Raw genomic sequence first — 23,704 nt, forward strand, 5'->3', positions numbered from 1 at the left:
CCAGGGAGGGTGTGCAGTCAGGAATAGTGCCAGGACACTTACCGCTTCTCTGTGGCCATGGGAAGGGAGAGGCTTAGGGCTGAGTTGCCCAGGGAGGCTGGAGCAGCCATTCATTGCTTCTGCTCCTCCCAGCTATTCTCTCATTATCTTCCTTCTTTTGGAACTCCAGGGCATTTCTTTGAGTGTCTGCTGTTGGCTGTATCACATGGTACTTTGACATATTATACTGTGTGCTAGAAAAGAGTCCTGTCATTGCAGACATATAGACCTAATTACAGTTCCTGGTTTTGCTGCTGGCTGTGTGACCTTGGCAGGTAATTTAACCTCTCTGGGTTTTGGGCTGCTATAATTACAGGTAATAGTACTCATTTGGAAAGATTAAATAAGGTAATGTGTATAAAGCTGTGGCACAATCTGAAGCAATAGGAGGGACTCGACAAATGGTATTTATGACTAGGAACATCGAATATATAGACATACTGCAAGAAAGAGTATTTTATTGGCAACTAATAAAAGAGTCACTATTATCTTATATCTCGTAGACTACCTTGGCTAGACCTATATGCTCCAGGTGGCGTCATAACAGATAGGAAGAGCATGAAGCTTGAGTAACAACAATATGGAAAACAGTCTCCTGAGAAAACTAGTTCATTTTTCTCTTGCAAGGGGAGGGCTGTAGATAGATAATCCAGGGCTGCTGAGGCAGCTCTATGTTATTGTCTGTCAAGGAACCAGGATCCTCCTAACTTCCTGCTCTGCCTTCCTTAGTGTGTGACTTCAGTCCTTGTGGTTAGTCCAGGTCCCAAGCTGGCTGCTCCTACCTTCTGCCTGGCATCCTAGCTTCAGAGAAGGAGAAGGGTGAAGGTCAAGTTCTTCCCAAGGACTTTCAAGGAAGAGGTGACAAGGTGAAACTGGAGTGTCCCAGAGAAAGCAAGTGGGTCCATCGGGAACTATTCTTAGAAAGTGTCCCTGTGACTCTGGGGCACAGCCAGTGGGTGTTTATATGATCCGCAAGGCTAGTCATTGGCAGGGAGAAAGCAGTCTCCGTTAAGGGCCACAAGCTTGTTTGGGTGGCTTATCTTATTTAACTCCATTTAACTAGGCATCCTGAAGATTGCCTAGCTGCCAAAGGCGTGAAAATATCAGATCCTCTAGCAGGATGTTGGATCTGTTTAGAGCCAGTCCTAAATATGAGGTGAAGAGGAGATACCTGTTTTTCTTTACACGACACTCTGCAGGACACGCTGACAATCTGGGAATCCCAAGTATAGAGGAAAAATGAGCCTCAAGCTAGAATGCCTCAGGTTGAGTCCCAGATTTGCCATTCATTAGCTACTCAAACCAAGTCTCTGTTTTTGCCTGCAAAGTAGGGATTATTACTCTTAAAATACTGTTGTTGGAAATTCCAACAAAAAATCGGAAACCAAATGAAATAAATTATAAATTACAATAAAATCATGGGAAGTATTATTATCATCTGAACTCTCCTCCTTACCCAGCAGAGCCTAAAGGGGCAGTAGAAGCCTGTCTGGGAGAAAAATTGAGTTGGGGTATGCATAGGATGTCATGGAAAATCTAAAACACAACTTCCATGTAGAATCATACATATGTCATCTTCTATGTCTGGCTTCTTTCACTTAGCATGTTTCAAGCTTCAGCCATGTTGTAGCATACATTGATACCTGATCCCTTTTCGTTGCTGAGTAATATCTCAGTGTGGATATACCAACGTTACACTTCCATTCATCCACTGATGGACATTTGCGTTGTTTCCACCTTTTGGTTGCCTTGAATAATGCTGCTATGACCATTTGTGCACAGGACTTTTCGGACATATGTTTATAACCAAGGGATTGTCAGAGAGGACACAGAGAAGGCTGCTCTGTGCTGGTTTGTCTGCTGCCATGATTCCTCAGGAGGCTGCTCTAGTTCTCTTGCATTGCCAGGCACTGGAGGCAGAGCTCATGAAACCTCCAAAGAGTGAGATGTGCAGAGGCAGGCAGGCTCCACTGCCAGGGTGCCCATCTGGTCTTGCAGTGACTCTTCATGAGCATTATTGCTGGTTGTTGAGGAAGGACTTGGCTTTGTTTTAAAATCCAGATTCTGCTTCTTACCACCTTAGGCATGTTACATACTCTCCCTGAGCTTCAGTTGCCTTACCTGAGATGGAGGTAATAGCTACCTCGCAGCATTTGTGCAAGCGTGACAATGCCTGTGAGGTGCTCTGTTCTGAACAGGCCTCTTGCTATTGGCCATTGCCCTCTGTAGAGGGACAAGTGAAAACACAAAGGGCACTGATCAGAGATAATTGTGGCATGAAGTCTTTGAATGACTTAGCCATTTTAGAAATGTTTAACTCTCTTTTCCTGTAAGTATTCTATTAGGTTGTTAGGGCTGCCATAACAAATACTGCAGACTGGTTGACTTAAACAACAGAAGTTTGTTGCTTCACAGCAGCAGACCCACAGACTCCAAGAAGGGTCTAGCGGTTACCAGAGGGAGGGCTTGGGGACGGTGGGTGGGGAGGGAGGGAGAAGGGGACTGAGGGGCACTATAATTAGCACTCACGATATTGGTAGGGCATGGGGAAGGCAGCATGGCATGGAGAAGACAAGTAATGACTCTACAGCATCTTACTATACTGATAGTGACTGCAGTGGGCAGGGGTCTTGGTAATATGGGTGAATGTTGAAACTATGATGTTGTTCATGCAAAACCTTCATAAGATTGTATATCACTGATACGTTAATTAAAAAAAAAGTTTGTTATTTCACTGTTCAGGAGGCTAGAAGTCCAAGGTCAATGTGACATCAGGGTGGGTTTTCCTGAGGCCTCTCTCCTTGGCTTGCAGATGTGGCCTCATGCGGCCTTTTCCTTGTGCACACACAGTCCTGGTGTCTCTGTGTGTGTCCAAATTTCTTCCTCTTATATGGCCACTAGACAGATCAGATTAGAGCCCACCTAATGACCTCATTTTAACTTAATCACCTCTCTTAGGGCCTGTCTCCAAATACAGTCACATCCTGAGATACTGGGGGTTAGGGCTTCAACATATGGATTTGGTGGTGGGGTGCGTGTGTGTGATACAATTCAGCCCATAACAAGCACTCTGGAAGCTCCCACTCTTCCCCAGGCACTGGAAATACAGAAGGGAAAGACTTAAGGCTTGCCCACAGGATGCTTCCAGTCTTTTGGGAGAAACAGACAAATAGACAACTGTTAAATGCCTCTTCCCCATTTACCCTGCCCCATGTCTCGCAATTGAAAATGCAGTCTCGGCGAATGTATCATTAAATATACGTTCAGCATTTTGACCTCCTCAGAATCCCAGCTTACTCGGCATTGGACTCTCTGGGTCTTTTCCAGCTCAGGGCAAGGATTTATTAGAGCCCATTTAGAAAAAGGAAATAGATTAGCCAAGAACGTGGAGAAGTGGGTCCAGATGGAGGTGAGATGAACAAGTGGTGGAGACTGACGTTTGTCCTCACATGTCTCTTTTTCTCCCCTTTCTGCGATCTCCGAACAGCCAGCCAGGCTGTCCCATCCTCCTTGTGTGTCTGTGGCTCAAATTCAAGCCTGTTCCATTCCCTCCCCACACCCCAGCCACAGTTCCCATTGCTGTCTTTGCTCTCTGCTATCCAAGGTGATGGAGATATGAAGCTAAGAATCATAGACAACCTACTGTGTGTCAGGCAATAATTAGATGCTTTACATGTGTCTTCTAATTTGATCCTCACAATAGCCATATTTGACCTCATTTAACAGATAATGGAGCTGAACTATAACATCTAGGGTGACAGAATCAGTAAATAGCATCCCTCAAATGCAGATCTAACTTCACTAAGACCTTCAGACTCTCAGCTATTAGCAGAGTAAGCAGCTCCTGGTCTCTGTGAAGACAATGTCACAATTGATTCCTCTGGTTGGTAGTCTTAGGCTGGGGTCCCTAGAAGCAATGCTGGAGAGGGATTTGGGTACCTGTGACTTACTGAGGATACGCTCTCAGGAGAAAGGAGAAAGGGAAGCAGGAAGGCTGTGCACTCTGCTAGGCTGGCTTCACCTGACCCGGGGAGAGGTCCAAAGCATGAATCAACTGAAGAATTGGTTCTACTTTGAGGCAGGAGACACCTTTTTATCCAGGTTATCCGTCACTGGCCCCAGGTTGGAGAGGATGAGAAGAGGGTGTAACCAGGCAGCCCCAGCAGCTAAGCGCAGCTCTGCAGTGGGGGAGCCCGTAGAGCCAAGCACCAAGCACATAAAGGGGACCAGCTTCCACTTCTCACCTATTCTAGAGATACTGGCATTTTAAAAGAAGACCCCTGGGAAAGCATGCCTGGCACAAAGGAATGTACCTCTTCAGGCAGATTACTGTAGGAGATTGCTTTTGTATCAGATGGTGGGAAATGGGGGCCTTTAGGACCCTCAGGTTAGACCTATAAACAGCTGTCCAATAACACTGCCTTAGGTCAGAATAGCATTTATCGTTTAACAAAGTGGTTTTTATGTATGTTATACATTTGATCTTCACAACCTTCTGTAGTAGATGGCAGGTTTCATTAGCCCATTTTGCAGGCAGATTAAGTAGTTCAATTACAGAACTTTGATGTGATAAATTAAAGTGGTTCTAGGACTTGCTTCTGACTTGAGAACTAATGCCCCTCCAATATCCCACACATGTTGGATGGATTGTACAAAAAATACACTGCCGTACCTCAGGTTAGCAGCCATCGCTCTTCGCTCAGGACTTTTCCAGTTTAAGAACTGAAAACGCCATGTTCATGGAAACCCAGGGCCGACTTGTCCATTCAGCAGCGAAGGCCACCTAGGGCACATGACACATTTAGGGGCCCACTAAAGGGTCCTAATTTTAATTCCTTTAAACAGCAGAAGAAGAAAAAATGAATATAATGAATATAATAATAACAATGAATATATGGTAATGAAGCTGGCGTTCATTTATTATTCATCTCTATCTAAAATAGTCATAAAATATACCTTTGAACTGTGTGTGTGTGTGTGAGTGTGTGTGTGAAGGAAGAGGCTCACAAAAGCAGAAGTGCCTCGGCCTCAGTCATAATGCAGCTCTAGAAACACCATCAGTCCCCTGCAAACTGGCACTCAGTGCCGCCTTAACCCTTTAGCAGCTTAGCAACAGCGGTTGGTCATGGCTAAGAAACTTTGGGCTTTCCCATGCAGTGGTTGCCTAAAATCACCTGTGTTTCCCCAGATCTTTGATGTGCATGCCTCTTGCCACTCCCGTTCCAGTCATACATCAGTTGCCTGGGTTCACTTGGCTTCCCCAGAGGAGGAGCTGATGACCCTTTCTTGGATACTGTGCATACTGTGCTGTGGATTCCATGTCTGTGTCCCTGTTGACCTGAGTAGACACTTGCCTCGCTCATCTCTTCACCCCCAGCTCCTTCCTCAGTGTCAGGTACACCAGAGGCACTCAGGGCATATGTATTGATTAAATAAATGAAGTAATTGATAGTCTGATTCAGCCAGTTGCTTATAACATAATACAGGGGACACTAAATGCTCTTGGCCTCAGTTTCTTCATCTGTAAAATAAACACACTGGGATAGATGAACTCAGGTTTGTAGTAGTCACTTTATGTCACGTGTTCATTTTATTAGATCACATGACTGTTGGTGTTATTGAGAAATGTGTCTCATTAGCAATGAAAGAGTCACTGGTAAATTCTTCTAGTCATGGTCGAGTTTTCCCTTATCCCCATTTTTCTTTCAGACCCTTCCTAGAAGGCAGCATGTCCAATTTTTTCTTAAGAAAAGTGTCTCCCAAAGGAAATGGTAATGTAGATAATGTTTCCCTTGCTCAGAATACTTAAAAATTCAGAGGAAATAACTCACAGGTCCTGATTCTTTTGCATAGATGTTGAATACTTAGAAGCAACAGTCTAATTTAATTAGCATTGTTAAAATCAGGTTTATGAAAAAGTAAGAGTGTTACAGCTTTTATTCATCTAATTGTGATTCAAAGATTTTTTTTTAAAATAAAAATATCCTTTTTTTATGTGTGACCTTCTGTGCTCTGGATCCTGTGAGATCAAAGAATTAAGTGATTTATAATCAAAAGCAACAGGGCTCTTTGACTATTATTTAACAGATACTTTTAAAACAATCTTGTATGTATTTCTGAGGTATATTTCTTTCTCTCTTTTGTTTTTTTGAGGCATATTTCTTTTTGAATAAAATGGCCAACCCACTAGCCCTGGCTTGGTCTATGCCAGGCCTGTGGACCTACACTCCTGGGTGCCACACAGGGGCTCAGGCACTGCATTGGCAGTTTCACTTTGCAGCTGAGCAGTTCGATATGTTATCTTTGAGGATGGGGTGTGGGGTTTGTGCTTGTTTGCTGACACATCCTACTTTGACATAGTACAGGACTCGCCAGCCTAGAAGACTGACGCTGGCCACTCAGATGTGCCTCTCAAGATATCCAGGTTAACAACCCACTCTCAACTCCTTGTTGATTACATCTCCCAATTTTTCATTTTTTCTGTTGACAGATATGAAGAGTTCCACTCAGGGGACCACGCTGAAGCAACAAGGCTTTCACGAGGTGCACAGAAAAAGGACTTTCTTACAGGATAACAGCTGGATAAAGAAACGTCCTGAAGAAGAAAGGTTAAGAGGGTGTGGAGAGGGTGGTGGGTGGGTGAGTAGAAAGCCACCCTCTGGGAAGCTACTGGCCATCTGGAAAGTGAATACTTTCCTTCTAAAACACTTTGTTGTGTGGCCTAATTTTTGTTAAGAGTCAGTGAGCATAAATTGGTTGCAGCAGATTTTCAAAAAATCTCTACCATTTTTAATATCCGTATATCTAAGAGGTTGTGAATCATGAGTAAGGGAAAACAGGGTTTCAGTGTTGTGACTAGAATGGACATTCATGCTTACTTGATAAGCTGAAAAGAGAACATGCTTTCTAGTTTCAAAAAAGTAATGTTTAATCCAAGGTAGGGAGATTTCTGATGTATGTTGATCATGTCAGTTGCCACAAACACATCAGCATGATACCAAATTTACAAATTGAATAATATATGCATAAGTGAAATCAATAAGTTTTCAACTCATTTTGGTCCCCTTCGGCCGTATACCTTGGTATTGAAAGGGTGGTGAAGGTAGTATTACTTTATAAAGGGCAACACTATCACCAAGGAAGTTGTGTCTGCTTTGAGCATCACTTCTGCTCACTATATGTTTAAAGATCTGAAAACGATGACCACAGGCATATCACTTAATTGCCAACATAGATTTACAATAGACATTTGTCTGACCAGATATATTTATTATAAATTATAGCTTTACATATGCGTGCATTTTTTGATTCCTTCTTATGGATCTGGCTTCATATTAAGTATGTTACATATAAAGCATTACTAAATCTCTCAACAGTCATACAAGGTAAATATTATATCCTCATCTTACAGAAGAGGAATCTAAGGCTCAGAGAAGTTAAGCAACTTATCCAATGACACACAGTTTCACATGGTGGAGTTAAGATTTTATCATGACCCTTTGTCTTTATATTATAATGGTTCTCAATCAGGGACAATTTTACCCCAGGGGACATTTGGCAAGGTCAGAAGACATTTTTGGTACTTCTGACATGCTGCAAAACATCCAACAGTGTGCAAGATGCTCCCCACAACAAAAATGTATCGAACCCGTAATGTCAGTAGCACTGAGGTTGAGAAGCCATGCATTACAAGATACTTTAAGCTTCATTAACCTGTCCATATTTGGCTATTTGAGAAGCACACTTGTGGCAATTACATTAGAATATCTATTAATTTCTGTTATTAAATTTATTATTTTAAGGGAACAGAAGAGTATTGAGACACACTAATTTTTGGAGTTAACAAAATTTCCTTCTATGGTGTAACATTTACTGCTTTTGTCAGAGCCTAGTATGGCATTTTTATTTTTTCCATAGTGGTAGAGTGATATAAAATGTAGACCATAAATTTTGGGTTGCAAATATTTGCACAGATGGGTGAAGACAGAGATGTCTAAGACAAATTGTAGTTGGTGGGAATGATGGTTTTACGCCAGGAATGTCTCCTTAAAAAGGCCTAGGGAAGCCAGCATGGATGGTATGGCAGCTGTTGAATGAAGGAGAAATTGGCTCTGATCCTTTTCCACTCCTGCTGGCCCAATTCTGAGCTATGTGTTATGATTCTTCTTCAGGAAGAATGCATCTGGTGTCAGCTACTATCTCCCAAGTTTAGGCACAGGACACCAAGAGGAGGGAAAGTTCTCTTGGGATTTTTGAGGGTTTATATTTGCCAGAACTGTTTCAGTTTCACTGTTCATTTTTCTTTAAACTGTCTACTACAATTCTTTTATAGCTTTATTATAAATGGTTCCAGAGTATTGAGTAACGTTCATGGAACAGAACCAGGAGCAATGTGGTATTTCAGGTTTGTTTGGGTTGACATGAAAGAGATTCAGGTACTTACTCTCAGCCTTGGCTCAAGGCCAAAGGCTCTACTACATGTTCTGACATTTCCTAAAATTACCTGTAGCTTCAGGTCTGCTGTACAAAGTTAGAAAGACTTTGGGATTTTATGTATGAAAGTCTATTGCAGAGTTGACCCGTAGGAAAAGCACAAGTTTGGAATAAAAAGGCCTGGGTATTAGACACACCTCTGTTACCTGCTAACTGTTTTGCCTTAGGAAAGCCACCAAGCCCCTGCCCAATCTCCTCACCTGTGACTAGGGTAAGGCAGGGCCTTCCTTACCTTGTGCATTAAGGAACCAAAATAAGGTTATTTTAGGGACCAAACAGAGCAAACTACGCTCTCATGCTTCAAAATTGGGCTGAACTGCCTATGAAGAATCAACCTCCCCAAACACAAATATTGGTACTTATTTTCCTAATTTTATCAAGGAAACTCATCAAATCCATCAAATAAAAATGTCCAACCTTAATGGGCTTAGTTAACCTTAAAGCATGTATATAGAAAGTTTTTGCCTGCCTGAAGAAAAAGAGTTTTATGATATACATAATGTAGATGGTTGTGTGTTTCAACACTGATAAAGAAAACAATAAACACCCCTTCCGTTATTGAATTACATGGACATCCCACAGGATAGATGAATGATCATTTGGACTAGTACCCACAAACTTTTTCTTTTCAACATGCTCTTTCAAGTGGTGACTCATTAAAATAAATACACAGTTGTATTCTCATGCTTGAAGAAAGATGAATGAACCTTGCCAAAAATTGTGAGCTCTTTCTCCTCTCTCACTACTTTAGTGTTAACAAAATACTGTGGAAGCTTTTCATGTGACTTAGTTTTCTTTCTCTGTAGAGATGAAAATTATGGGAGGGTGGTGCTCAACCGACATAACTCCTGTGATGCCTTGGAAAGGTGGGTGTTTCAGGCCAGTTACATCATTAGCAGAAACACAAAGGCAGTAGTTTTGAGAGAAGACTTGTTCAAAACAGGCGGAATATTTGTGGCTAGCCTCAGGCTTTCCCTGACATTTTGGGCACGTGAAGGAGATTCTGTGATATCATCTGGGACTTCTGTAGGGTGAACCCTGTGCTTCTCTAGCTCCATGTTTCCAGAACTACAGCTACGTGGTGTAGAAAAACCAGTCCTCTGCCCGTGCCACTGACGTGGCCCTCCTTATGAGAAACAAAAAGAGCAACTCCAGAAATGTGACCAGATAAGGTATCTATGAACCTTTGGGAGAGCAAGCCTAAAATACAGAAATCACAGCTCTGGAGTTCACACACTTTCTGCAACAGTACACTTCTTTTTAGGAACTCCTAGGCTTACAGACACCACTGCATGGTACTCAATGGAAAACAGACTGGCAAAGGCAAATTAGTTGGAAAATTCAGACAAAACTAGTGATTGCAGTGATGTAAATAATCTAAGATCAAATAAGTAGATAATATGCTTATTAAAACACATTCACACTCACACACATACAAACAACCTCACCCATCAGAAGAATCTAATTATTTGTCAGACACAGATCTTATGTGGTCGAGTAGCCTTTGTCTGTTTGTCGCCAAAAGGTACTTAACAAGGGATTGTGGTTGTCGTTCATGGTGTGGACTTTACAAAGTTAAGCACACAACTTGTATATGTCTATTTTGGAAGCTTTTACTTGTGATTTTTCTAAATCCTTTTAATCCTGTTCATAATTTTGAACTATTCTAAGAGTACTGAGCTCACAGTCCTCTCCACAAAGTATCTGTTTTTTTTTTTTCTGGTTTCCAACCTTAGTTCATCTGATTGACTGTTCTGTGACTCTACCTGTCTCTCTCCGTGGTCTTCATGATTTCAAAGATTATAGCCTTGTTGGTTGTAGGTCCTCATTGCACCAAACATAGGGAGACTGATTAGTTGAGTCAAGCCACCAGTGGAAATTGTTCCCTCCATTTTATTTGCCTTTCTCTGGAACTATTAAAGAATGAATGTACTGGTTTTGGAGCATGGCAGTGAAAACTAAGCTTCACATTCTTACTGTTTTTAGGATAGCAGGAGTTTAATGCCTTCTGTGCTTATTCTAAATTTTAAACTACACTGATTTACTGACTCCTTTACTGACCCCTAACACAAAATGTGTTAACATTTTGGCTAACACAGCACATTGAGCTTTTATCTTCAGTAACAAAGAATTGTAAGTCCAAGACATTTTCCCCTTGACCCATAACTAATATCTCAAAATATGTCTTTGTAAAAGGATAGTGTAGATTATTCTTCTCTTTGCACTTGTTCAAATGGATGCCCACTTGGCACTTCTCTGCCCATTCGTAGAGGCTGTATCCACTTTGGTATTCACTTAACCCACTTTGGAACACTTACCAGGTGCTGGCACTGTGCCCAGTTCTGGGAATACAAAGATGCATAAGATACCACCCTTGAGCTCAAGGAGCTCTCATGGTCATGGAAAAAGATGCATCTGTGGGGCTGGGAAAGAAGTGCTTCCAGAAGAAGTGGCAATGTATGCAAAGAGCTTCACATGAGCAAAGACTGAGAATAAAGGAAAAGCAATATAAATAATATATTCTCATCAACTTAGATAACTGCTTCATATTGTACAGAAACTAAGAATTGTTGCTTTGTAGTTCCTCTGCTAGATAATTTACATGTCCAATAAGACTGATAGCATATATACCTGCAGAGATACCTCCTGTGGGTCTGTGAGTCAGACCCTAAGGACTGGGAACAAAGCAAAGTTCTTTCTTTCATAGAACTTGCATCCTAGTTGAAGGTGGTGGAGGGGAGAGACCGAATATACACACAGTATAGTATGTTGTGTTGCAAAAAGTGCTAGGAAGAATAAAGCCAGTTACCAAGACATGGTGATGGTCTCTGTGAGGGGCTATTTTATGGAAGGGGTCAGATGGCTCTGCAGGGTGTGTTTTCATTCACACATTACACATGTGGAACCACACCATGGTTTCACTGTAAGTCTCCTTCAAAACATGGAGAATTGCATTAGACATTTTCTTTACTTTTTCTTGCATTAATGGACACTATTCTCTCTACTTCTGTTTGAAAATGTTCACATCAATTTATCTTCCAAGGCCCAGCTCAAACAACACTTTACCCATAAAGGCTTCTCTGATTCTTACACCTGAAAATAAACTCTCTTAACTTAGAGCATTCTTGCACTCTACCCAAACCTCTTTTACAACACTGACCACTTTTTTATATCTGGATATATGTTTTGAGGTTGTCGCTCTAGCTCTGTGTGGATAGGGTCCAGTTATTTCATTCTTGACCTCCTCATAGTCACAATGCACAGTGCATTGTATATTGTTTACCTTCAAATATTTGCTTGATGAAAGTATGCTACATCAAGTTAAAAATTAAATCTTAAGAATACTGTTTTAAGTACTTTTTCTAATTCAAGATCTTTGAACTTTCAGCTTCAAATGATGCTTTGAAATGCAAATACAATAAATCATAGTATAATTCTCCAAAGAGCTTGCTTTCCCTGTTTCACAGGGTTACTATATAGAAGGCATTAAGCAGGCCCCCTTTTTTTGGCTGATTGATCAGTCTGATCAAGATATTCTCAATGCTTTGAAGAGCATAATTCCCACTCTGAGGCTCCTATCTTCTCTTTCCTTCTTTCCTTGTCTTCCCTTTCCCCTTTTTTCTGCTTGTCTGTCTCCTCTTTGCCTCTGTCTCTCCTTTCCCTACTTCGCATCTCCCGCCCCTTTTCTCCTTCCTACATTTATCCTTTCTTCTCCCACTTTCTTATTTTCTTTCTTTCCAACTTTTCCTGTGTCCTTTTCTTTCTTTCCTTTCCCTCCCTCCCTTCTGCCAGCAAGTTCTCATCTTTCAACCCTGTCCACGGTGCTGAACGTAAATGGAGTGATTTGTGTTGACTTGCCTATGTGTTTACTTATGGTGCTGCTAAAACCCTGCAAACAAAAAGTAGTTGATTATAAGGGATTGCACTCCTATTATGTAAAAATCAACAACATTGACAAGACTACGTATTAGTTATTAACCATTCTGCATGTTGTGTTGTTTGTTTTACATATCCTTATCCCCAATTTGAGTATGTTATATTGTAGTTAGAAATAATTGGACCTAGAGAAGAATTCCTTTATTAGAATGGGTTTGCTAAAATTTATTCTATCCAAGTCAAACCTCAGAAGATTTAGATATTCCAAGTCTTTTCTCGGTAATATGTACATCTCCTACCTAAATAGGCCAAATTTTACTGAATGCATGACAGTTAATAAACTGTTTTTTGGTAATTTATTTGATATTTCTTTAATTACTTTTTGCTATAGGAAAGTAAATGATGAGCCAAAAGCCACAATTAGTCGGTACAGATCTGATGATGCTTTGGACAGGTAAGGTGTTTTGAACAATGTAAATGTAAAGCAAAACATATATTAAATCTCATTTCTTATAAAGGATGAATATCTAAGTGTTTACCAAAGTAAGCTTTTGAACTATGAAATTGTATCCCCAGGCACAGTAGGGATATAAGGATTGAATTCTCTTCCTCAAAACTCATAGAATTTTGACTCAATACTCTATTTCCCTAAAATCCCTGTAATAGTAGATTAATAAGAAAAACACTTAAGAAACTGGTTCAAATATAGATAGACTGGGTGCTATGTGGACTCCGTTCAATTTAAAAAGGAGAATATAGTTATTATCATGAATAGGAATAGTCTTGTTCTAACTTCTGGTCTTTCCGTCCCACTGGTGGAGAAAACAGCAGTTTCTGTACAACTACTTTATGGAGAGACTGTTAATTTTACTAATACAATAGTTTTCATTTACTCTAGGATTAAGTGAAACTATTCTCTTGGCACTGGAGTCACCAAATGGCCTATAGAGAGAGCCCAATATGTACCTTTTTTTAGTTCCTTCTTACACGGAGGGACAGGACTCATCTCTAGAGAAAACTGAGAAATGTGTATTCAGGTAAAAATGCCACAAATCACATTTTAATTTTATATTTGGTAGAAATGCTTAGTAGGCATAAGTAAAGAGCAAAGTTAACATCTTAGTTTGGGTCTAGACACAACAAACACACAATGCCATTGATAGTTGAGGTCACTCCCTGCAGCTAAAGATATGCTATTACTGTAGACAAAAATGCCACCTGCTGTATTTTAAGCAGACATGCTGAAACTTATGGAAACTAATAGATTCTGTATTTGGACTATGCCAGTGTTAATTAATATAGCAAATGTATATACTTCTGCACTATTCACTGGTTTTTAAGTCAGTCCCTACAGAGGATCTAATCAGCATCTAAGAAGTTGACTTCTCTCTTGTAGTTAACAGCCTTGTTAACTGTTAACAGAGGGGACAAACACAGGGATCCTTGAAGAAAGGCAAGTTCTGTCAGTGGGACTAGGACTTCCATAATACATGCCACTCTAAATGTAAGATGTGATATAATTTTAGAAAAAAGATGATCTAATATCTGGTGTGCATGTGTGTACATTTCAATGATGCATCTTTTACAAATGAGTTTATGTTTGAAGAGTTCTCTTTTAAAATATATATACATATGTAAAGATATGGGTGTTCTAAAGAAACACAAGTAATAGTCTTACTGTAGCGTGCAATATGGCCCAAATCCTCAAGGTGTTTCAGTGACTAATTCGGAAAACCTGTGTTAGGGAGCCCTCTAGTGTTTTGTTGTGGAAGTATAACTTTATATTTCTTTTGATCCTATTGCTCTTTAATGTTGTTTGGGTATTTCCTGTCTCCAAGACTGATTCCTAGTAAAACAACCTATTTCTTATCACAAGGTGGTAGAAACTTGGTTTCCAAGAGAGATACAGAGTTACTCTCCCTGTGTTATAAGAGACTGACATATGTATTGGAATGGTGGTTTGGAGTTCCCTTCACTATTATTCATAGACTGATCCCTAGTGGTGTAGAAGAGATAGTGGAAGTGAAGAATGATCACTGAACAGAAGCATGTTGCCCTAGTATTTGAGTGTTGGAACAATCACACAGTAGAACCAGGTGTATGGCATCGGGCCCTACAGGAAAGCTTTGGAGATCGACTGCTTCCTAGCTGCATAGCCAAGAGAAAGTCACTCTTCTTTGAGATTCCATTTTTTCATCTTTAAAATGAAAATAATTATGCCTACCTCATAGGGATGTCAATGAGTGACAACAAGTAGTACGTAGTGATTTTTATTTTTACAGGCAGTATTGCCCACAAAGATTTACACTGTAGAATTTTGATTAATTTCATTTAATTTCAACATCAGAACTTGCCTTTTAAACCTTGAGGATGTATGTTATTAAGGTTCTGTTTGCTTTAGACAGATTCTTGTTTGCAGTGTACCAGAGTAGAAATTTCAGAAGATTATTTTTATTTGATATGAAAGTCTCAGAGAGCTGTAAAGTCTGAGGAGAGTTTCCAAGGAACATTTAAGATTTAAGATTTAGGATTACTTGACATTTTACTGATGGTGTGCACAGTGCTTTACCACAGAGCCCTTTACATATAATCATTTCAGAGGCACAGCAGCAATTAGAGCTGGGGGTTGATTCATAGTCTTTGGTTTGATGATCACCTTAGACATGAGGTTTTTATACATGGATTCCAGTATTCTGTACAAGTTAACAACGGTATTATGAACAGTCTGTTGAGAATGTGGAGCTCTGGAAGATTCTAATGTTCCTTCCTTTTTGCACTCAAGAATTATCAGTTTGTGTTATTATGTACCAAAACCAGAAACTGTTTGGAGTTGACTTGTAGAATTTTAATGTATTGGAGTTATTTGTTCCAATTTTTTAGTTATGTGTGTCAAAATGACATCCAGGAGTCTCCTTGAGGAGACCTGAAATTAGAGTGATTAAAACCTCTAAGGCCAGGAGGGCCTATTAACTAAATATGTTAGAGTAAACTAATTTGCCAGGGTAGATAGAGTGACTCTTTCAGTAAGTTCTCTCTGGCCTCCAAATCTCTATGGTTTAGTACAATAGAAGATTCCTGGTCACTCTCATCAGAGTCCACTGTGATTGGCTGGAAGACTAGGGACATCTCTGTTCCATGAAGTGACTCAGAGACCTATGCTCTTTCTATGTTCTAATGTTGACATCTTCAATCCATGGGCACCAAAACATGGCAGAGGAGTAGGAAGTGCATGGAGGATCACACAAGAGATTTTATGATGGATCTGGAAGTGGCAAAAATATTTCTGCCCATATTCCTTAGTCTAGACCTCAATCACATGGTCCCAAATTAATTGCAATGAAAACTGGGAAATGTGGTCCTCCTATATGCTCAGAAGGAAAGTAAAATAAGTCTGGCAGTCATATAGCATTGTCTATGCCACAAAATGTTTTTAAAAATACTCAAGTCTTCCATTGTTCTTTTACTGACATGGGAAGTACTGTCATTGGCTAGATAAATTATTAAACAACAATGAATATAAAATAGTTAACAAGTTAAATGTTCAGTGAGTTAAAAAGGCTAACAGAAAAGCATAGAATTAAAGAAATTACAAACTATATTAAAATAGCCTCCTAAATAGATTTTGTCATAGTTTTTTAAATTATAACATTTTCTAAAATGTAATACCTGAAAAATAGGTCCTTTTCCTAGAGAAACTTTATATTGTGATGTTATTCTATTAACAAAGAGGTCTGAAAGGACTTCAATAACTAAATATTCATTCACAAATTTGTCTTGTTTCTTTATAAAGGATCTCAGACAGAAATGATACAGCTAAAACATGTAAGGCCAATACTCTGGAAAACCGACTAACTAATAGGTACTGATATCTACTGACTTTGGGGAAGGCTTAAGTACAATATTTTTCTAAGCATTACTTCCATTCTTCTATCCTACTTAATATCTTTAATATACATTATAAATATATTTGTATGTTTCACTTACAATATCTTAATATGCATTATAAATATGTTGTATGTTTCACTTACAATATCTTAATATGCATTCTTATTCTCTATTTTTTTTAACATAGAAATTCTGGAGTAAAAATCTTTGCTCGTGCTCATGGCTAGAGAAAAATAAGATCTTGTTGCCTGGCTTTAAACTCAAGAGAGCTCTGGCTTCAGGCCATCATTCTTGCCACATTTATATTATGTTTAAGTTATCCAGTTACAAGATTATGAGATGTTGTAAATGCCTATTTTACACTCTTATTGCTAAAGAAAATTACTAAACCCAACACATAAAAACATTGGATTTAAACATGGAATTTTCTGAGGGAAGAAAGTTTCCTTTGAAATCTAGAATAAGAGATAAAAGGATCATGAAATCAGCATATCAAATTTATTCATATATTGATGCTGTCTTTTTCTTTTTCCTAAATACTGTCTAACTTTCAAGAATAATAAGTATAAATTCATGGACAACTGCTGATGCAAGTATTCATTTTTTGTTGTTGCTTACACTTTTGTCTTTTTTTCTTACCAGAAATGTACACACGTTTAAATTACCAGAAGCAGCAAAAACGTATGTACCTTTCTAACTGAAGTTACATTCTAAGAATAAAGTGTATTTCTTAATATGGATTCAAAACAAACCAGGGTATACCACCCTCAGGCCAAAGTTTTGTTATAATAGAGCTATGCCCCTATCACCTAGGCAGAGATGAACAGTAGAAATAATGAAATGGTTTGCAAAGCTTTAAACATTTACTATCTGTAGTTTAACAGAGAAATTTGCCAAAGTTTGCTCTAACTAAACACCAAAACTTAAGTCATTCTTTTTCTCTTTTTTTTTATAAAAAACATAGTTCTTTATTTTTCCCAGTAAACTTTATTTTTTCTCTATTCTTGTGGCAACTAATTTTTTTCCTTCCCTACATTTAAATTGCTTTCCAAAGCACTCATTGTATCTACAATCCAAACGAGTCATAAAATCATAAGTTTGCTAACAACTTATATAGATGAAATACACTTTCCCTGAATGTATGTACTATTGGCAGTTATAAACAGCCAAACTAGGTCAATTTTTGAAAACATAATTGATTTTCAAGTTTGTATCTATAAATAAAGTAATCTTCACCTTGGACCACATCTCTCAGCAGTTGAAACAGGCCTGGGTCACTTCTATTTTTTTTTAAGGTCTGTGGATATTAATAAATGCTAAACAGAGATTTAAAATGGTGTGATTTTTAGATGTTTTTTTAAACCAGCTAATGCTTTTAATGCTAAAAAATTGTGATATAATTGTGTTATATAGGTTCATATATATATGAATCCATAGCATATCAGAAATGATTGGGCTAGATTTCAGATACAAAATATTTTATGATAAATGACTTCTTCACCCAGGTCCTTCAGTTTTAGTTACTGAGATGAGAGGCTGACAATGTATAAAATGAGTAAACTAAGGAAGAACTTTTTGTTGTTATGCTTTCTTTATGAAGTGAAACATTTTGTGGTGGATAGAGAAGAGAGCAGGTGGATATGAGTTGATCATAAGACCTTTTAAAGATAGGATTGAATGAAAAAGATCCAGGAATGTGATGATTTGCTGTTCTTGTAACTAAACAGGCAGCCCAGAGGTTTGTTCAGCACAAACACCGCCAACACTCCAGCTTCCACCTCTGCTGCAACACCCGGGAAGAAAAAGAGGTATAATTGGCTCCTTCTGTCTGCCTCTGCCAATATTCTGTCAAGGATTGTTTTTTGGGAACTTGTAAACCAAATCATGCCAAGACCCCCAGGTAGGCTTCAGATATTGCTCTGTCTCTCCTCCTAGGTCTCTCCTTCCCTTCCCAGGGATCCAGTGCCTGCTGAATTCTGCTGTCCTCAAACTTCAGTCCTTTCCCCCTAAGCAACTTTGTAAACATGTGGTCTCTTCTCCAGGTCCCTTAGGGTCTTGAAAATCTAGGTAATGTTTTTGATGATAGAGCTCAGATAGTAAAGGGCGAGCTACTTCAGGTAACACCTTTACTAGAGTTCTACTACAGGGAATGCTTCACCCTGAAATAATAACTGCGGCGTGGCCAGATGTCACCATGCTCCTGAAACCGGCCTGCATCGCTGCTGCATCCTCTCATTAGCCTCCTACATTCTTCCTGTGCTGAGTTCTATTTAGGTAGTAGTTAGACCTGTCATGGCAGAATATTCTTTGTGAGACAGAATGTTATGTTGGAAACAAGTTTTGCATGCTGAAGAGAACACAGAACTAGTAAATTATGATGAAAATGGAAAGCAAGCATTCATGAACCTCAATGCCTTTATAATTTTCTTATTTGCTTTGCCCACACCTAAGACCAGTCTGGTGTAGGGTAGGTGCTCAGGGTTTATTGATGGACTGGCTGGCTGCCAAGGTGTTGCTGTACTCCTCTTGGAGAGAAACAGCTGATTCTTCCTATAACTGGAATTCTGCTTATATCTGAAGAGTCTCAAAAAACATGATCACCTTTCTCTTGAACCCAAATTTCACATCTCCCAACCCTTTACGCAAAACAGATTCGTAAAGTTGGAAGGGGAATTTAAAATCAGTTAGTTCATCTCCTACCCAGTGCAATAATCTTTCTTCCTACAAGTTAGGCATAATTGAGGACCATTGAAACCAGCAACAGACTCACTTTTGTGATAAATTGTTACTAGCTTTTGTGGTAGCATCCACTACTTATGTTGAGCTGAAATCTGCTTTTATTTACTTCCATCTCACCTTAGTTCAGTCCCGTGGTGCCTCAGAGATTACACCTGCTCCAAGTACTTAAAGCCAGCTCTCCTGTCCTTCTCATTCCAGCCTTTCCTTCTCTAAACTGTCGCTTTCCTCTGTGACTTTTGGTCTATATCTTAGTCTTTTTGATAGAGCCCTAAGCTATCTCTACAAATTAAAATTTTGTCCTAGTAACATGAAGACATCTTTCTAATTGGATATATATGTGTTTATATATACATGTACAATTGGGGTTAGCATTACTGTGGGGTTTATTTATGTTTTCAATATTCTTACTTGTCAGAGTTTTCTATCACTCAGCTTTTTAACTGTATTTAGAATAGAGCATAAGATGGTAGTTCTTTTTATTATGAAATACTTCAGATAGGCAGAAAAATAGAGAGAAAAAGAGGCATGTTGCTAACAAGCACTGTCTAGATTAACAGTGTTATCTTCCAGATTTCCTTCATATTTCTTTTAAAAGAAATGTTCACATTATTTAGTATCCAAAAAATGGGAAAAGAAGTTTACTGCAGGAGTAAATAGGCTGGAATATGGGACCATTACTTCCTACTGCATTTATGAAATGGTTTTCATTTTATGTCCAAGGCCTTATAGAAAAACCATCTTATTGTCTTCAGAACTGTCAAATTAGTTTCAGCTTTTCCTGGTAGACATGTGGGTGGGATCAGACCTTCTATGCACCACATTTGTAACTGAGGTCATTTCTTAACAGACAGTCCTGGTTTCCGCCACCCCCTCCTGGTTATAACATCACTGCAAGCACAGGAGCGAGCAGAAGGTAAGGGAAAGGTGTCAGATGTAACTGTTATGTAAATTTAGTGGAAGAATATGTTGGATATTGACAATGTATACTTTGGATGCTTTGGAATAAATTGGAGGCAATCTTGTGAACTCTGAACACTGAACAAGACAATGTCCAGTGGGAGGTCAGGGTACAAGTGCCCCAGTGGGTGATCTGATAAGCTGCAAGGAGCAAGTCAGTAGCTGTATTAGTTGGCTAAGGGCTGCTGTAACAAAGTTGCACAGACTGAATGGTTCAACAGAAATGTATTGTCCCACAGCTCCCTAGGCTAGAAGTCCAAGATCAATGTGTGGGCAGAGTTGGCTCCTTCTGCAGGCTGTGAGGGAAAATCTGTTCCACATCCTCTCCTAGCTCCTGATGGTTTCCAGGCAATCTTTGGCATTCCCTAGTTGGTGTAAGCATCAAGCCAATCCCTGCCATCATCTTTACATGATGTTCTCCCTGTGTGTAGGTCTGTGTCTAAATTTCCCCTTCTTATAAGGACATCAGACATATCAGGTATGGGGTACATCCTACTCCAGTATGACCTCATCCTAATTTAACTAATTATATCTGTTATGAGCCTATTTCCAAATAAGGTCACATCTGAGGCACTGTGGGTTAGGGCTTCAACATAGGAATTTCAGGGAGTACACACTTCAACCCATAAGAGTGTCAGAGTGACAACAGAGTCAAGCACCAGGCAGAGCTCAAATGTGGGTTCCTGGTGCACAGCTGCTCCCAGGCTAGGATGAACCAAGATGACTGAGTGGGGGTATGGAAGGCAAGTTCTTTGCTAACTCTAAGTGACAGATGGGTCTACTTTTATTTTTTTGTTGAGAGCAGTAATTATAACTTATAAATTATAGACCATGTGGGAACACCTTGTTCTACAATTTCCATTCTACAAATGTGAACAACCATGTAGCTTAATGAATATTTTAATAAGTGATCACTGTGCCAGATCTGTTCTGGGATTACTATGCCAGGTTACTGTTCTGGGATCTTGGGAGTTATCAGTGAACAAAACATGGAGCCTATACTCTAGCCTTCAAAGAAGCAGACACAAGTGTGGAACCCCTAAAGTAAGTCTTTGTCATCACTCATACACACTCACACATGAAGAACAGGTCTCTGATATGGCTTTGCTTTAGGACATCCAAAATTGTTTTCCTGTCATCAACCCTAAAATATCTTCACCAAATATTTCCATGTTCCAGTGGGATTTATTTTCCTGATTCAAAATTGGAAAAGAGAGTTATTCAATGCTATGCTTGTTTAATATCAGATTGTTTTATTTCCTAAACTTTTCATCTGCTGTACAGACTTTTAGTGTCTCTTTTGTTTCCAAATAATAGAAATATTTAGAAATAAATGTCCTTTATTATAATTTAGGTTGGATCTATAAGGATGTAAATAAACTTTAGTCAACCAATAGATAAAAAGAGCTCAAGTTGCTTTTTTCAAACTCTTGTTGCATCTGCATATATGTGTGTGTGTATGTATGTGTGTATATATATATATATATATTACACATAAAATAATTATGTACACATAAAACATATTTTAAAAATACATTTAAAATACAAAAATACATACATAAATTACATTTTAAACAGATTATATATATAAAATTATTGAGCATGTTGAACAATCACAACTTGGTATTATGTCCACCTTCTGTTAAAATATTTTCTTTTTAAGCCTGCTCATCTACAGGGGACATGCAATTACATGAGCTGCAAACTGGGGGTTATATTTCTAGCTTAAAACCTTCTTTCCACTCAGCTGTGTTTAGATATTTCTCTAGGAGTGATATTTTCATGGAGCCACCTAGGTGGAGAAAATATTAATGAGGAGTTATGCTAGTTAGTATTATTTCCTGAGTGTTTTAAGATCCATCCAATTTTGTCTTGATAGGCAACCGATACTTAGAAATATTTATTACTTATTTCCAAAATAACTTATTTTTGTCTTCTATTCAGTATTCCAATATTAATGTAAATTATCATTACTATAAATAACTGGTTATATAACTGTGTAAAAATGCAGAAGGATTATTTATGAGTTAACATCTCATGCTTTCAGTGCCCATTGAGCTTGTGGATCTCTGCACAGAACTGATAGTGCTTGGCTCTATGCCCTTACAATTTATGCATTACTGGGTGTGACTTGCATACAAGATAAAATGCTCCTATTTCTGATTCCTGGATCAGACCCATAGCACCAGAACTAAGGGAAAAAAAATTATTGGACTAGATTGATCAATTTATATATCCATTCCTTTTTCAGAGTCACAGAATATTAATATAATGGTTAAAGTGAGAGACTTCTCTTTGAGGATCAGAGCTAATGTGATGCCAAGCTTTCAGGGGAAGGTGAGAATAATAACAATATAGCAGTGCCTTTGATTTCTAAAGTGCTTTTCTTTGAAGAGCTCAAAGTACAGCTTCTGTTTCTCACCTTTAATGCCAGTGCATTCCCAGGGCTGAGAAATAGCCTTTTTTAACAAAAGCTGAAAAATAGATGCAATTATTAAATGATGAAAGGGAGCAAAGACTTCAAAAAGAGATCTTTGTCCCCAGAACACAAAGAAAATGAAAATAGGTCAAAAACAGATAAAAATGGAGGACTATGATGTTTAATACTAACTAATAACTCAGTGCTGACCTTATTTCCTTCTACCCTTCAATTACACACTGGTCTCCTCCCTTTTCTCTCCCTTTCTATCTTCTGCAAAAGAATTTTGCCTTAATACTGACACTCTCACTCCCTTTTCCACTCTTTGTTTTGTGAACCTTCATTTATTTCCCTCACCTAATATTTCCTGGAAATTTCATTTTCTCCCACATACCCTCATCTGCAGCAAATTTGAAAAGACCACCAGATTTCCTTGTCATTACAGGAATGAATCCTTTTTCTGAACTTCTTTCACCTTTTACCTCTCTGTGACCTTTGGCACCATGGGTCACCCCATCTCCCAGTTGTTCCTTTCTTGGCTTACATAGTGGGAGAATCAAACTTAGCTGTGTTTAGATTGAAAGATTGTGTTAGTGTTGTTTGGATTAAATCTATTGTAAGCGTGGTGTGAGGTGACTTACAAAGTGTCTTAAGATTTTTTTTATCAACAGAAAAACCTGTGATATCACAGCTTTATCTGTATTTACAGATATATATACTTATGACTATATATAAGTCTGTGTTTATATCTATATCTATTTCTATTTCTATATCTACATGTAATTATATATAATAATTAACAAGACTGGTGAGTTAAACTAGAACTTAAATGAGAAAATGTAACCTTCTAAAATAACCATATTTTATAGCTAAAGAAAAAAGCAATTTCTTAAAACAAGTGTCATTATTTATTTTTATTTTTTTAATTAAGGTAGCATTGACATACAATCTTATGTTCAGGTTTCACATGAGCAATGTTGTGGTTACTACACTCCCTCCATTATCAAGTCCCCCCCACATACCCCATTACAGTCACTGCCCATCAGCATAGTAAGATGCTATAGAGTTGCTACTTGTCTTCTCTGTGCTATACTGCCTTCCCCGTGCATCCCCTATATTATGTGCACTAATCATAGTGCCCCTTAATCCCCTTATCCTCCCTTCTCACCCACCCTCCCCAGTCCCTTTCCCTTTGGTAACTGTTAGTCCATTCTTGGCTTCAAAAAAGGACCATTTTAAATATGATATATATTAGATTTTTAATGAGAGTTAAGACGTGGGTGATCACACAAAATT

General features: G+C 38.7%; 1 protein-coding gene across 6 annotated transcripts in view; it reads left to right on the forward strand.

Annotated features, from left to right (window-relative positions):
* The window catches only part of SCEL (sciellin), a 189,818-nt gene that overhangs the window by 100,256 nt on the left and 65,858 nt on the right, over positions 1-23,704 (forward strand). For 4 of the 6 annotated variants that reach the window (XM_057494609.1, XM_057494607.1, XM_057494611.1 and 1 more), the window contains 7 exons: positions 6,530-6,647; positions 9,339-9,398; positions 12,800-12,862; positions 16,199-16,267; positions 16,936-16,974; positions 18,021-18,101; positions 19,880-19,945. In XM_057494609.1, coding sequence (XP_057350592.1) covers positions 6,530-6,647; positions 9,339-9,398; positions 12,800-12,862; positions 16,199-16,267; positions 16,936-16,974; positions 18,021-18,101; positions 19,880-19,945 — 496 coding nt within the window. The remainder of the gene's footprint in view (positions 1-6,529; positions 6,648-9,338; positions 9,399-12,799; positions 12,863-16,198; positions 16,268-16,935; positions 16,975-18,020; positions 18,102-19,879; positions 19,946-23,704) is intronic. The other 2 variants (XM_057494608.1, XM_057494612.1) reach the window with 1 other exon arrangement.

Source organism: Manis pentadactyla, chromosome 17 (assembly GCF_030020395.1).
Source record: "Manis pentadactyla isolate mManPen7 chromosome 17, mManPen7.hap1, whole genome shotgun sequence".
Taxonomy (NCBI): Eukaryota; Metazoa; Chordata; class Mammalia; order Pholidota; family Manidae; genus Manis; species Manis pentadactyla.